The following is a 15139-nucleotide window of genomic DNA, read 5'->3' on the forward strand; positions in this document are numbered from 1 at the left end:
GGATCAATTAATCAAAGACCAACTAAAATAGGAAAAGCAATATTATAAAATAAACACAGAAAAATGCACGACCTAGACTAAATTAAGTGACCCAGTAAAATAACTCAGAAGTTCACAAACTGAAATCCAATCTTAAATGGGTGCACACTGGTGTGGGGGAAGGGAGAGGCCTCACAAGAAGCTCCTGATAAGTTGTGGTCCCCTGTGACTTGGTACCCTCCGTCCCAGCACAGCATAGCTCTTCTCCAGCGTGACATACCTGGGGCCAACGGAAAGTGGAACCTCATTGGGAGGCTGGCACCCCAGCCCAGCCAGCGCTGGCAAATGCGTCATGCACCTATTTCTCCTCTGTCCTGGGAAAATAGCCATGCCCTGAGCAGGGCATGCAGGGAATTCAATTCTATTCTAGCAAGTGTGTCCAGACCATGCCAGGGCATCTTGCATGAAGCTGCAGGAGAATTTTGGCAGACGACATGACAAAAGAGGGGATAAGACATAGCAAAAATGGCTCACTCTGTAGTTGGTACCTTAAACTTCATGGAGCTTACCACCTCGTAGGGCAGATAAATACAAATAATCACCAAGCAATTATTACATAAAATAAGACAGAGTCCCTGTCTCCAAAAAAAATTAATTTTCTTTTTTCCCAGCTGTAGGATTAACACATGCTATTTATTAACCATAAAATAAGTTTTTTTTATTTGGATTTTTAAAGAATGAAGTTAAGAATCATTTGAAATTCCCATTATCTAAAGTTAATTGCTGTAAACATTTTGGTGAAAATCTTCCCAGAAATCTCTCTTTCCATAAATACATGTGTGAATGTGCATATATAAGTTTACTTACTCATGGCCTCAATATACATGCTCTTTGTTCCTGCTTTGCTCACTCACCAATATCAACATCTTCTGTGTCAATAAAAATAAAATAAAAATGTAATTTTATTTTTTTATCTTTATTTTTTAATTTTTTTATCTTTATTTTTTTGGTGCAAAAAAGGTAGTTTTATTAAGGCACAGACCCAGGACCTGTGGGCAGGAAGAGCTGCACTGGGGTTGTCTACATCATCATTTTTAATGGCTATACAGTATTGCACCATATGGATGTGCCATTTTTTTATGTAATCCTTAAGTACCCATTGCATGATGGACATCACCATTTCTATTTTTCTACTCTTCACTCAACAAATATTCACTGAGCACCTATTATATGCCAGCTACTGTTCTCTAAGTTCCAGGGACACAGTGATGAACAAGACAGGCAAGGTCCCCGGGCAAATTCTACTGGGGGAGACTGACAGTAAGCAAGTAAACAGCAGATAATTTGAAGGAAGGATAAGTGCTAAGAAATAAAGACATACCTTCTTAGAGAAGGACTAGCTGTCAAGAGAATGGACTACTTTAGGTGCAGTGGTCCAAGAAGGCCTTCCTGCAGAGAGCACATCCGAACACAGACCTGGAATTATCACAGTAAGAGTGAAGCATTCTGGGATGAGGAGACACTGAGCACAAAGGCCCTGACACAGGAAGGGGCCTGGCCTATTCACGGACTTGAAGGCCAATGTGGCTTGAGGGCAGTGAGGGACAAAATGGACTAACACACAAGTGTTGAGATGATTCCAGAGAAACTGGAGTGGGAGCCGGCAAGTCGGACTCTGTACGTCATGGAGTTTGGATTTTATTTTAAGTGCACCGTGAAGTCAATGGAGAGCTTTCAGCGGGAACAAGATATGATCTGACTTATATTTTAAAAGATCACTCTGGCTACAGTGTGGAGAATGGACTACCGGGAGGTGACAAATGAGCAGAGAGACCAGTAGATGTTTCCTTACCCAGGGGAGAGAAGATGGTACCTTGGACAGAGCTGCTAGAAAAAAGTGGTTGCCAGGTCTGTGGCTTGAACACTTTGGGGGACAGGGACAAAAAAATGGGAGAGGAACCACTTTGAGTGCACAGATCCCACACACATTCCATTAGATTTACATGTAAGTATTTTGGTTTGGGAGGGGCTGCTGTTAATTTTTTTTAATTTTTAATTTTTAATTTTTAATTATTCATTACTAGTATATAGAAATATAATTAATTTTTTATGTTTTGACCTTATATCCCATCATCTTGCTAAACTCAATTATTAGTTCTAGGAGGGTTTTTTTTTTTTGTAGATTCCTTGAGATTTTCTATGTGGGCAATCATGTCACCTATGAGAAGGGTCAGTTTTATGCCTTCCTTTCCAATCTGTATTCTCATTGCTTTTTCTTGCCCTACTGCACTGGCTAGGACTTGCCGGAGTGGTTCCTGATCTCACAGGGAGAGCAGTTTCTCACCATGAAGTATGCTGTTTGCTGTGGGTTGTTTGGAGATGCCGCCTATCCAGTTGAAGAAGTTCCCTTCTAAGTTTACTGAGAGTTTTTATCAGCAGTAGATGTTGAATTTTTGTCAAATACTTTTTCTTCACCAATTAACAGATAAACCCCACGTGGGCACCAAATCTGAGGAGGTTTAGCCATTATTCCTTTGTGTGTCTCTTCTGCACTGCACTATTCCTCTTCTTCTGGGTTTCAACAGCAGACAGTAACCTTCTGGTATTGCCCCACACATCACTGAGGCTCTGCTCAACTTTTTAACTTTTTTCTTTTGTTGTTCACACTGGATAATTCCTATTGCTTTCCTTTCAAGGTCATTGATTCTTTCCTCTTTGTCTCTATCTTGATATTGAGTCCATTCAGTTGGGTTTTTAAAAATTTCAGTATTGTATTTTTTTTATTTCCATTTGGTTCTTTTTTTATCTTTTTAATATCTTTTTTTTTTTTGCAGGGGAGGGCCTAACAGTTTCTATCTTTTTTTATTTCAATGCTGTTTGCTCTTATTTTGCGGAGCATTTTTATAATAGCTACTTTAAAGTCATTATCAGATTATTCCAACATCTGTGTTGAGATGTTCCTGGTTCTTCACATGATAAGTAATTCTGGATTATACCCTGGATATTTTGAATATGAAGTTATGAAACTTTAGGTCTTGCTTAAATCCAGTGGAGAGAGGTGCCTGGGTGGCTCAGTCAGTTAAGCGTCTGAGTCTTCATTTCAGCTCAGGTCATGATCTCAGGGTCCTGGGATCGAGCCCCGTGTCAGACTCTGCGCTTAGCAGGGAGTCTGCTTGAGGATTCTCTCTCTCCCTCTGCCCCTCCCCCTGCTCACACTCACCCTCTCTCTCTAAAATAAATAAATCTTTAAAAATAAATAAATAAATAAATCCAGTAGAGAATGTTGACATTTTTGTTCTACCAGACTCTCAACCAGGTTGGATTTAGGTGGCAAGTTCTGACCAGCCTTCCATGGGCTGTGGTTTCAATGTCAGTTCCAGTTCCAAAGCCTACCTAGGTGTGTCCTCTGTGGGCGCCACCCACTGTCCAGTCTTGGACTCAGGCAGTGGTCTATCTTTCAGATCAGTTCTCAAAGTCTTTGGTATGTTGGTTAGAATCCAACACATGCATGCACAGCTCAGGGGTTATAACGCCCATAAGGTTTTAAGTAACTTTCCGGAATCACTTTCCTGAATTCTTCCCTCTGTTTTCTCCTTGCACCATCCAGTTCACTAGGCTTCCCCTTCTTGGTTCTCTGGCCTCAAAGCTGGGAACTTAGTTACCACATTCTGCCACACACTTCTCAAACTGTACCCAAATCCAACCAGCAGGAAGGTGGAGGGAAAAAAAGCAACCAATTTCACCCCACCCTCCTGGGATTACACGTCCTCTGATCAGAGAGGAAGGCTTCCCTCCTTCAGTTTTAGGTGCTTGAAGACCCCATGCTGCCACTGACACCACCACCACCACCACCACTACTGTGGGACTGCCTGGGGACTAAGGCACGAGAGAACACAGGAAAAGACAACCCCTGGAAGACGTCCCCTCTGCCTGAGCCTTAGAGCCCCTTTCCCACCCCAGAGCCCTAACTAGAGGTCTTCTGAAATTCCCTCTGGCTGTGCCCTGATGTGCACTGCTTGAGTCTAGGACATGGGACACCAGGGGAAAAATGAGAAATTCATTGCCAGTGTGGCAGCACTCTTAATTCTAGTCTTTTTCCCCAATCTGTCTGCTACCATTCATATTTCAGAGTCCTCAAATAGATGCTAAATGCACCTGTCCAGGCCTTTAACTGCATCCAATGACAGAGATTCTTGTACATGTATCTCGTACACATATCCTGGTACATATAGAAGCATCCATTTATGTAGGGAATATAGCTATGAGAGGAAAAGCCAGGTCATGAGGTATGTGTATATTCAAATTTTACTAGATACTACATGGTCTTTTTAAAGGGGTTGTAACCAACTTACCCTCTGGCCAGTAAAGACTCAGAGTTTCCCCTGTACCACATCCTCACCAACACCGGAATAGCAAGCTTTTCAAGTTTTGCCATTTTAGTAGAGATGCAGTGATATCTCACTGTAATCCTAATTTGCCTTTCCCTAGGTAGCAATGCAAAATGCAGTCGAACACCTTTTCATAAGTTTATTGGCCATCTGGATTTCCCCTTTTGTGAAGTGCCTACCTAGGCCTTTTTGCTTATTTCGATACAGGGTTGTTTCTTTATTCCTATTGATTTCTGTAGTTCTTCATTCTGGAAACATGCCCCTTCTTGGGTGGTTGTGTTATAAATATATCTTTTTTGCAATCTGGATTGCTTTTATCACTCTGTTAATGGCATCTTTTTGATTAATGAGGAGTTCTTAACTTTAATGTAATAAAATTGATCAATCTTTTCCTGTAAAAGTAGACACAACTTTTGTGTCTATTTAAAAACTTTCTCTCTGTCCACTCTCTTACACTGACCTCTCTTGTCTCAGCACTTGGGTGGAGTACATCTCAACCACACGCGGTATGACAGAGCAAGATAACAAGGGAGACAGTATGAGCTGCAGAGGCGGACAGATCTGAGTGGCCCCAGACAGGTTACTTTACCCTTCAGAGCATCAGTTTCTTTTATCTACAATCAAAGATACACCATCCACCTTGCAAAACATGTCTAAAGCACCTACCACGGTGTTGGCACATAGGAAGCCCTTAGTAAACAGGCACAGTCGTGACTGCATCCTCTGAACTCATCTTTCCCTCATCCACAACTGCCTGAACCTAACAGCTGCTTTGTGAACCGTTAATCTACTGCATTCAAGGACAGCAAAATGGATTGACTGCCCTCAGCAGGCCAGCCAAGCCTCCCTGTTACTCACAAGCAGCACCCACCATTACAAGAACCACCAGCTTCAACTAAAAATGCAGGCTTAATGCCCAGAGGTGCTCTTCTCACACAGTAAAGCCATCCTGGGGCTCCCACACCAACGTAATGGCAGCAAGTTGAAGACTCGAAGTGACGTCTCTTTCTGCTCACCGCCAACAGCACAGTGATGTGGAGCAGGGAGACTGCCTCTGACCTGGGAGAGCCAAGCTCCATCAAGCCGGAGCGATTTGGTATCCAAGGAGTGGGCATGTCAGTCTGTGTGTCCTATGCTGAGACACGGGGAAGAGGGGGCATCTGTGGCCTGGCACATGGGTTGGTACAAGTGCACAGTAAGTGCGCGTCCTGGGGCAGGGGTGTATTTGAGTATATGGGGCGTGTGTGCAAACATGCAACAGTGCATGTTCTCAGGAAGCTGTCATACTCTCATCAGCCTGACACTTTGCTGGGGAGCCCTGATGATTATCTTCTCTAGCATCCCCAGAGCTTGGGGTCTCTCAATGCCCTATGCCCCACTCTCTGGGCCAGGATATGTGCTCAGAAAACACATACCCTTTATATGAACCTGGAACACTCTGAATGAGGAGAGAGCATCTACCCAAACTCCTCCAGTGCCCACTTTTAAAGCAACTGGCAAAGTCTTCTGGATGTTGCACCCCCTTTCTAGGCCATGAGTCCCCAGAAAAGCTTCTGAAGACTTTCCCACCGTTCTGAGATATTCCACTGCCCTCCCCAGATACTCCCCCCCGCAACCTCACCAGGCTCCACTTCAAATATGGCCAAGTGCTGAGCGCTGAAAGGATAGAGAGGGAGGGATTGGTACCTGAGCCTAGTGTTTGTCCAGCGGAGTCAAAGGAAAGAACCACTGAATCTGCAACACAAGAGGACAAGTTCATTTCTTTCTCCTTCTTAGAGTAAAAAAAAAAACAACAAAAAACAAGCTCCCACCAACTCTGCCCAAACCCTCCCCCAAGGGAAATTCAACTGGATTGGAACACTCAGCTGCACAGACAACATCCAGAGGTCCATGCCCACCCACCCACTGGGCCAAGGAGGCCCTGCCGAGCCTAGCCCCGAGCCTTCTGCCACCAGGAAGAACATCGCAGGGCAGAGACAGGCCCCAAATTTTTCAGAGGCATTTCCTGCTAAATTAGGGGACATGCTTTTTTTTCCCCCTTCTTAAAATGAAAATAAAATTAAAGCAATACAACAGAAAACTTCTCTCCTGCATCTGGTTAAAGGCACTAACATTTCCCTTTGACTTCTCCCTTTCTTTTCCTATTCATATACCCAACTGTTTATTATTTCTTCTCCCAAAGGGCTTAAAGTGGCCTACAGGAATTTACAGTACACACTGGAACTTAAAAATGAAGAAGTCAAGAAAGGAAGTATATAGTCAGGGGAATGTTAGTACACAAAATGCATGCCATGAGAACCAGAGGTAGAATCAAGAAGGCCAGAGCTCCCAAACCGCCAAAGGAAAGGAGAAAATGAACAGTTACAAGATTTAGTGCCCACGGTGCATTCACTCATTCAACCATTCAGTAAATATTTATTGGGCATGATATTATACTATAACTTTGAGATATAGCAGCAAACAAAAAAGCACAGTCTCCTCACGGATCTCCCTGCCATCAGTCTAAGAGACAAAAAAAGTTACCAAACAACAAAACATCCAACTAAAAACTGACTAAGTAAAAAAGAGTGCTGTGAACATTCCCATTAAGAACCAGACCAAGGGGGCACCAGGATGGCTCTGTCAGTGAAGCATCCAACTCTTGATCTCAGCTCAGATCTCGATCTTGGGGTCATGAGTTCGAGTTCTGCACTGGGCTCCATGCTGGGTGTGTAGTCTACTTAAAAAATAAAAATTAAAAAAAAAAAAAAGAACTAGACCTAGTTAGGAAGGGGAGTGGGTGTTTGTTAGGGAAGGCTTCCCTAAAGAAGTGACACCTGAACTAAGAGCTGAAGGTAAGCAGGGGTTAAACCTAACAAGAATGGAATGAGCGTTCCAGGCAGAGAGATGGTCATGTGTGGAGACTTGAAGCTCGATGGAGTGGCATGCTTCCAAGTGACTAAAAGACCAAAATATAAAAGCAAATACTAAACAGTCATCAGGAGGAAATTTCTCTTGTGGGTCCCAACAATAAACGGGGGATGCTGTATGATGTTGCAGACTGTAACTTCTACGGCATTTCTATAAATGAGTGTGAATCTCGTATGGCTATTTCTTCCAACACGAGCTTGTACAAAATGATGGCATAAAGCCAACGTATAGTTCAATAAAAATTATAAGGAACACTAAGATAATTTAAGGCCCAAGACAAGCCTGGATACCCCGGACTCCAAAGGTTCGCTCACCACCAAGGAAAGCCAGCTGGATGCATATAGGACCAGGGTCTACAGCCCCACTCCCACCCCAGCATTATCCTTCGGATCTCAGGTTGATGTCATTTTCTCTTATTGCACAAGGAAATCCAACCCAATAGTTATCTTAACTGTAAGTAACATCTGTCCCCACTGCTGGACTATCAGTGCCACAAAGGCAGACACTGTACCTGCTTGATCCCCTGCTCCATTACCCACAGAATGCCTGGAACTCAATAGCCATTTGCTGAATAACAGTGCCTAGAGAAATGAATGGACCACAGATCCTTTTTTTTTTTTTTTAAGATTTTATCTATTTATTTGACAGAGAGAGACATAGTGAAAGAGGGAACACAAGCAGGGGGGGAGTAGGAGAGGGAGAAGCAGGCTTCCCGCGGAGCAGGGAGCCCAATGCAGGACTCTATCCCAGGACCCTGGGACCATGACTTGAGCTGAAGGCAGACACTTAACGACTGAGCCACCCGGGCGCCCCACAGATCCTTTTTGATAAGGATCCAGAGGCAGATAGTCTGTACTGCCAGTTAAGGGCAGATACATATGCTTTGAAACCCACCAAGGAGATGACAGGGTTGATGTCTTTTTACAAAAATGTAGAAGCCCAGGAAGGACACTTGGTTGATATGACAGGTAACCATCCTACCTCTGTGAGACAAAACCAATGTCTAACTCTTACAAATTCTACTTCTTTATCAACATTTCACACATCTGTCTTCTCTCAATGCTACTGCCCTTCCAGAAGAGAACCCCTTATTTCTCTCTTTTTTAAAAAGAGCTTTATTGAGGTATAATTTACATACTATAAAATTCACTCATTTTAAATGTACAATTCAATGACTTTTTTAGAGAATTTACAGAGCTATGCAACTATCACCACATGCAATTTTTTGACATTTCCATCACTCTGAAAAGATCCCTCCATGCCCATTTACAGTCCCGCCCCGTTCCCACCTCCAGCGCCAGGCAACCACTGATTCACTTATGTCTCTATAAATTTGCCTTTCTGGACATCTGCCTACCCACTTTTGCTGGGGCTGTTCTATAGCCTCTAACCACGCCCCTGCCTCCCACGTGGCCCGCTTCCATCATCGTTTATACTGCTGACGATGTTTCTGAAAAGTATACCTCACTGTGCCTTTGCTCTTGATTAAAATTCTTCAGAGGCTTCCTGCAGCCTGTAAGATAAAGTCCAAGCTCTGACATTCCCTCATTTTCTCTCACTTGCCATTTTTAATATATCTCATGTTCCAAATGGGCCAAACTACCTCTATTTCCCCAGAGGTATACACCAGCATGTCTTCACTCATCCGACATACTGTGCTCATTGCCTATTTGCATGCAAAAAATCTCCCACTTTTCCATTAAGATTCCAATCAAGAATCCCCTCTTCTTTTTTCTTTTTTTAAAGGAGGCTCCACGTCCAGTGTGGAGTCCAATGCGGGGCTTGAACTCATGACCTGGAGATCAAGACCTGAGCTGAGATCAAGAGTCAGGACGCTCAGCCAACTGAGCCACCCAGGCGCCCCAAACATCCCCTCTTCCTGACGCCTTCTCTGGCCAGTTCTGCTCACCCTCTTCTTTAGGACATCACTATACTATTATTATGTTATTTCTCATAATGTTTGGTTACTTCTTTTTCTCTTATTAAGCATCTGAAGTTCCCTGAGGACAAGAAACGTGTATTCATTCTGAGGTGGTGATGTCTCACTCAGTGACTGACACACAGACAGTGGTCAATGTGTTTCTTCAACAAAGGAATAAACCAGTAAATGTCCTTGCTTGCTTTCAAAGGTGATGTGATCTAAGTGGTATTTCAGAAGCTGGGGGGAAAAAAATCCATTCTGCATATAGATTCTCATTCAATTTAAGTCAATCTAACTGTCCCCTTGACAGTGAAGCTTCAGGGGTTCAGGTGTGGCCTCCTCCTAGGAAAATAAAGGCATGTACACAAATCAGTGTAAGGGGAATAAGAAAAGTGGTCTCGAAGCTTCTAGGTTAGAGGCTGCAGCCACCTGGAGAAGATTAGGACCGGCTTCCTGAGGAGCTGACTGCCCAAACCAACAACAATAAAAATAGCATCTCGATTTTTTATTGCAGTTGACAAGTACCATTCCAAATGCAATTTACCTTCTTTGTACTCTCAAGCAGTCCTGAAATAATCTCTTTTAAACTTTTTAATATAAACCAAGGAAGAAAGGCTTAAAATTAAGTAAAAGACTAACTAAAACTTAATTGAGCCTAAAAGCAGCAAGATGAAATGCTAATAGTGGCTGTCTCTGGGTGAAAGAATTATAGGTAATGTTTCTACTCTGTGTTTTTGCAAAATTTGTAAGTGAACATGTATTACTTATAGTATCATCATCATCATAATTTTTTAAAAACTAAAAAAAAAAAAAAAAAAAAGAACTCTTTAATCCACCTGTAGGATTTTAACCTCTAACTCACTGGTACCAACGCAAAAGGATGGAAGGTTCTTGATTGCCTTCATTTTTCACTGTACGTACCAAAAAGCTGTTCAGCTTTTTCCTGTAGTTACTGAGGTCATCTTTTTATTTCATGCCACTTAAATATATCTCAGCTACATCAATTCCTGAAAAGACTAGGCTTTTTAAAATTATTATTCTTTTTCTCTTCCCTCTCCCCACCCCCACCCCACCCCACCCCACCCCCTGCCAAATATTATCAAATGCCGATTATGTGCCAGGCCCTGTGCCAGATACTAGAGGCAGGGGGCCGAATAAGAGCCAAGGAAGACAGACAAGTTAACTGACAACTAAAATAAAAATAAAGTGGATAAGCGCACATAAAAAGCAGGAAGCAGATGAGCACCTTACTGGAAGGCAAGCGTCAGGGCCTGTCACAGATGTTACTTCCAGTGGTAGTGGACGGCTCCCGAGAGCACCAGTCTATACTGCTGAAGATGCGAGTGACGGGGTGGCAATTTCAGGAGGAAGTCAGTGACATATTCATGTTCTGCATAAGCTTTGATAGATTTCGCTTTGAGCATTAAAGGCACAGACTTGAGAATTAGTTTGGTCATTCGTTATTTGTGTTTATTCTAAAGGATGTAAGGTCATTTTAGTCATAAACCCCTGTGACGGCTAAAGCGAAAACTCGGCATTCAACAAATCAAGAAGTTTGTTTTGCAAGAAACAGAGCAAGAATATCCAGGCTTCTCCCTGTCCGGCTAACAAATATGTCATTTTTATTTCGGGCAGCCCAGGCTCCAGCTGTTTCTGGCTCCCAGGCCAGAGGCAGCCATGTGGTGCGCTACACAAGTGACCAAACAGAATTCCAGACCAAGGTACAACAGAGCATTGCTGTGCACGACTTTGTTCAAGGAGGAAACCTAGAGTTTACTGGAAATCTTTTATTATGGTCAGATGTTTCCTGTGTCTGGTTTCTGAAGCAGATAAAAGGAATAGAAAAGGAGGAGGAAGAACGGGGCTTAGTCTTTCCAGTCGCTGAAGGGGCTTCCAAAACTCAGATTATGTGAACGAGCTGCATATCTGGGCACGAGGTAGCAGTCGCAGTACACATTCAACAAGTATCTTCTGCTATCTACCACGTGTAAGCCCTAGAGATGGAAGAATGAATTAAAAAAAAAATTGGTCCCCTCAAGTAGCTTGCAAGCAGGTAAAATAAAAACACATATAAAGCTAAGCATTCAAAAGTTAACAGTCCTGTACTATACACTTGATATTTGCTGAGAGCAGATCTTAAAGGTTCTCACCACATGCACACACACACAAAGGTAACGAGGTGAGCCAATGGATGTGCTAACTTGCTTTATTGTGGTGATCATTTCACAAATACAGATGTATGTCAAATTATCACACCATACACCTTAAACTTACAATTATGTTGTCAATTATGTCTTAATAAAGTTGGGGATAAAAAGCTAAGCATAAGAGTAATGAAGGAGCTATCTCACTGTTTGTTAATTTAACAGATATTTATGAAGCAACTCCTACACACCAGACTTACAGATACAACAGTAAGAAAGAACAAGACTGTTCCTATTCTCAAGGAATTTATGTTTTAGGCAGGGAGATGAAAACAATGAGTAAACAAATGAGCAAAACAATTTCGGACAGTGGTAAGTGGTACAAGGAATGTTCAACGCTGTGACAGTGACCAAGGGTGAAGTACAGGCCATGCTGGATGGGGCGTTTCGGGAAGGCTTCTCTGAGGAGGTGACCTGTGGGCTGAGAACTGAAGACAGGAGTCACCCACGAGTGACTAGTGGGACGAGAGTGAGAGATGAAGAAGGAGGAGGACTATATCTCCATTTGGGGTTTGGGCAACTAGATGGTGACTGCTGCTTGACTGGCAGGGGCCTTCATCTAAACCCCATGACCCTGCCTCTCCTCTGGCCACTGACGACTGGACCACAGTGGGTACCTGACCCAGGGGCAGGCAGTCCACAGAGGGATCATCATCCATCTATGGGGCAGACAGTCTACCTTTGGGTGACCTGAACTGGGAAGTACAGAGAGCTGGGGAGATACAAGCAGACAAAGAAGAGCAAAGACTGGGAGGCCATGGGCCAGACTTGAGGCTGGGCCCTAGGGCCCACCTTCGAGGTACAGATCAGAGTGAAAGCCACAACCCTGCCACTGAGGGCAACAAGACACCTTAAAGAGCTGTCTTAAATCCAGAATGTTCTTCCAGTGCCGGTGTCTGTGGCATTCGACTATACCACGGATCACCTTTCCACTAGATCTCAGGGTTCCTTTGAGGCTTACCCTATAACTGAGATTCTCCTTTTCATGTGTCTTGCTATCACTGAGTCATCTGTAGTCTGGGTGGGCTCCCTTCCTCTACCTTCCGGTCCTCACCCTTTAATACCCTGGAGCACTCTCTGCCTTTCCAATGACTGGGTGTAACATAGGGATATGACACCAGGCTGGACCTGCTCCAAGCACAACTCACCCCACAGGGTCTGACTCTCAGGGGAAGTAAAAGGCCCCACTTGGACCTTGGTCCTAAGAGGTGTCCTCTAATCTAGCTTTACAGAAGAGACTCAACTTGAGGGGTTTATTGGTCTATTAGCAGAGCTGATACTTTAATGGTCCCGTGGCTGTTTCTTGTTCTAGATTCTCCATTGCCTAGATCCTGGGGGGAGGGTTCTGACTCCTAGTGTTAGCCCCTCAATTTCTTCCCTCTCTCCCCCATCCCAAACAAACAAAACCTGAGTAAATGGGATTCCTGAAGATACAGAGAAAAAAGGTCTGAGGACAGAAAATAAAACACAACCATGAATTTAGGGGAATGTGGAATATGGAAGAGAAATCAGTGCAATAATCAGAGACAGGAGTAGCAGGATAGAGGGAGCCAGAGGAGGTGAGAACTGGTAACAAGAAGGAATATTGAAATGTGGCAAGAGGTAGAAGAAAGTGATGGATAAAAAGATACAGCAGAATTATTCACTGGGAAGACATCTGTAACGTCAGTGGGAACCATTTCTGTACAATGATCAGATGGCAGACTCAGCTGTGAATCAGTGCAGTAGATAGACTTATTTAAGAAGTTTCTTAGATTTATTTCATTAATTTAACTTATCAAACATATATAATAGGGTTTTTACTAAGCTTAAAAAACTGCAGGAAAAGATTAGACATGGTCCCTGACATGGACGAGTTTATGAAGCATCCATCAGGAGGAGAATATAAAGAAGTTGCTATAGGAGTTCAGATGCAAGAGGGAGAGTTCTTGCTGGGAGAACCTACTAAGCCACGGAGACGATACTATTTGAGCTGGTTTGAGATGACCTTATAGGACAGGCTGTGCTGGTAGGGTGGGAACAGCTTAGGAGAGGCACTGAAGCATTGAAAGTGAGGGGTGTGTGGTTTCAGGAAGCTAAAATCATACCTAATTAATATATTAGGGTTTCTTTCAGGAGGTAAAAATGCATGTGACTAAAAGGGAACTCGTCAATACAATCTGTTTAGACTTTCAAAAAAGACTTTGACACATCAAAGACTATTTTTATAAAGTGAGTCACCATGAAATTGAGAAAGAAAGTGCTATATCATCCAGGAGACAAAAGGCAGTTGGCTAAGGATCAGGGGCAGGCCACCCCCTGGGGCATCAGCACCCATAGGGAGACCTGGCAGTCTGGGAATAGCTAGAATTCTACTACGCACTGCCCCCTGCGGGGGGGGGGGGGGAGGGTGGAGGTTGGCATTGCTTACAAACGCACGTGCACAACAGAAGCAGCAGAACTAGGCAGGTGCCGAAACTGAGTGAAGTGTCAGATGAGGTCTGGAACTGCAGAAGACAGGAAGCTTTAGTCCTAGTGCCCTCAAAAGAGAAAAGGGCTGGATTTGGTGCAGGAACTATAGTTTGCCGCACTCTGATTTAAGGTACGCACATACCTGCACTCCCTTCCAAACCCCTCTAAGTGACATAAAAGGTGGTTGTAAAGCAGAAGGACACAAAGTCCAAGAAAACAAGAGTGGAGACACCAGCCGTAAAGGTTTTGAAGCTGGAAAGCAGGTAAACAAAAGGAACTGGCTCAGCAAACCTCCCACAAAGTTAATCCTATACTAGTAGTGGGGAAAGTTGACATATAACCTGAAATACCCCAGATAACTCCCCAAAGGCTCAACTGCTGAGCGCCCCAGGTACCAGTGGAAGTGGGAGAGCAAACAGTACTAAAAACAAGACACCATACTCTCAACTATGGGCTGAGGTCACAAGGCATTAGGAAAAAAGTATCCAATGTAAAGACAGAGACCAAAACAATTGGAAAATAAATGCAATGTGGAAAAACAGAAATACACATGAAGATGAAAACTTAGGGAAAAAAAATCATTAAAATCCTCAAAGAGAAGATACTTCATGACACAAGTAAAAGATGTCAATTTTTCAAAAAGGTACATCTAGTGAATAAAAAGAAAATAATAACTCTTGAAAATTAAAACAGGATAGAAGAAATGAAAAAAGACTGGAAAATAAGTCGAGGAAATCTCTCAGAACGTAGAGCAAATGACAGATAGAAAGTGGGAGAGAAAAAAATTCTTTTTAAATTAGAGGACCCGTTTAGGAGACATAACATCTGAATACAGGCATTCTAGGAAGAGAAAATAAGAAAAATGGAAGGGAGAAAATATTCAAAGAAATAATTCAATAAAATTTCTCCATAATTAAAGGGCTTGAGTTTTTTTTAGCTTGAAGGGACCTCTGAGCACAATATGAAAATAACCCTCCACCGGGCGCCTGGGTGGCTCAGTTGGTTAAGCGACTGCCTTCGGCTCAGGTCATGATCCTGGAGTCCCGGGATCGAGTCCCGGGATCGAGTCCCGCATCGGGCTCCCTGCTCAGCAGGGAGTCTGCTTCTCCCTCTGACCCTCCCCCATCTCATGCTCTCTCTATCTCATTCTCTCTCTCAAATAAATAAAATCTTTAAAAAAAAAAAAAAAAGAACCTTCCACCAAGGTACAGCATCATGAAATTTCAGAACACTTAAATTTCCAGAGAGAATAACAGGTTTTATGCAAATAATAAATAAATCAGAAT

The 15139-nt window shown here is 43.1% G+C and overlaps 1 protein-coding gene across 3 annotated transcripts in view; it reads right to left on the bottom strand.

The window, feature by feature from the left end:
- ST3GAL3 (ST3 beta-galactoside alpha-2,3-sialyltransferase 3) overlaps positions 1 to 15139 on the bottom strand; it is a 179343-nt gene that overhangs the window by 105483 nt on the left and 58721 nt on the right. The window contains exon 3 of one of the 3 annotated variants that reach the window (XM_025856879.2): positions 6054 to 6101. The exons of the other annotated variants lie outside the window; for them this stretch is intronic. Within the exon in view, the coding sequence (XP_025712664.1) occupies positions 6054 to 6101 (48 nt within the window). The remainder of the gene's footprint in view (positions 1 to 6053; positions 6102 to 15139) is intronic. 3 annotated transcript variants of the gene reach the window in all.

The sequence above is a fragment of the Callorhinus ursinus genome, unplaced genomic scaffold (assembly GCF_003265705.2).
Source record: "Callorhinus ursinus isolate GAN/ISIS: 27379988/994484 unplaced genomic scaffold, GSC_fseal_2.0 scaffold18, whole genome shotgun sequence".
In the NCBI taxonomy this organism is placed as follows: domain Eukaryota; kingdom Metazoa; phylum Chordata; class Mammalia; order Carnivora; family Otariidae; genus Callorhinus; species Callorhinus ursinus.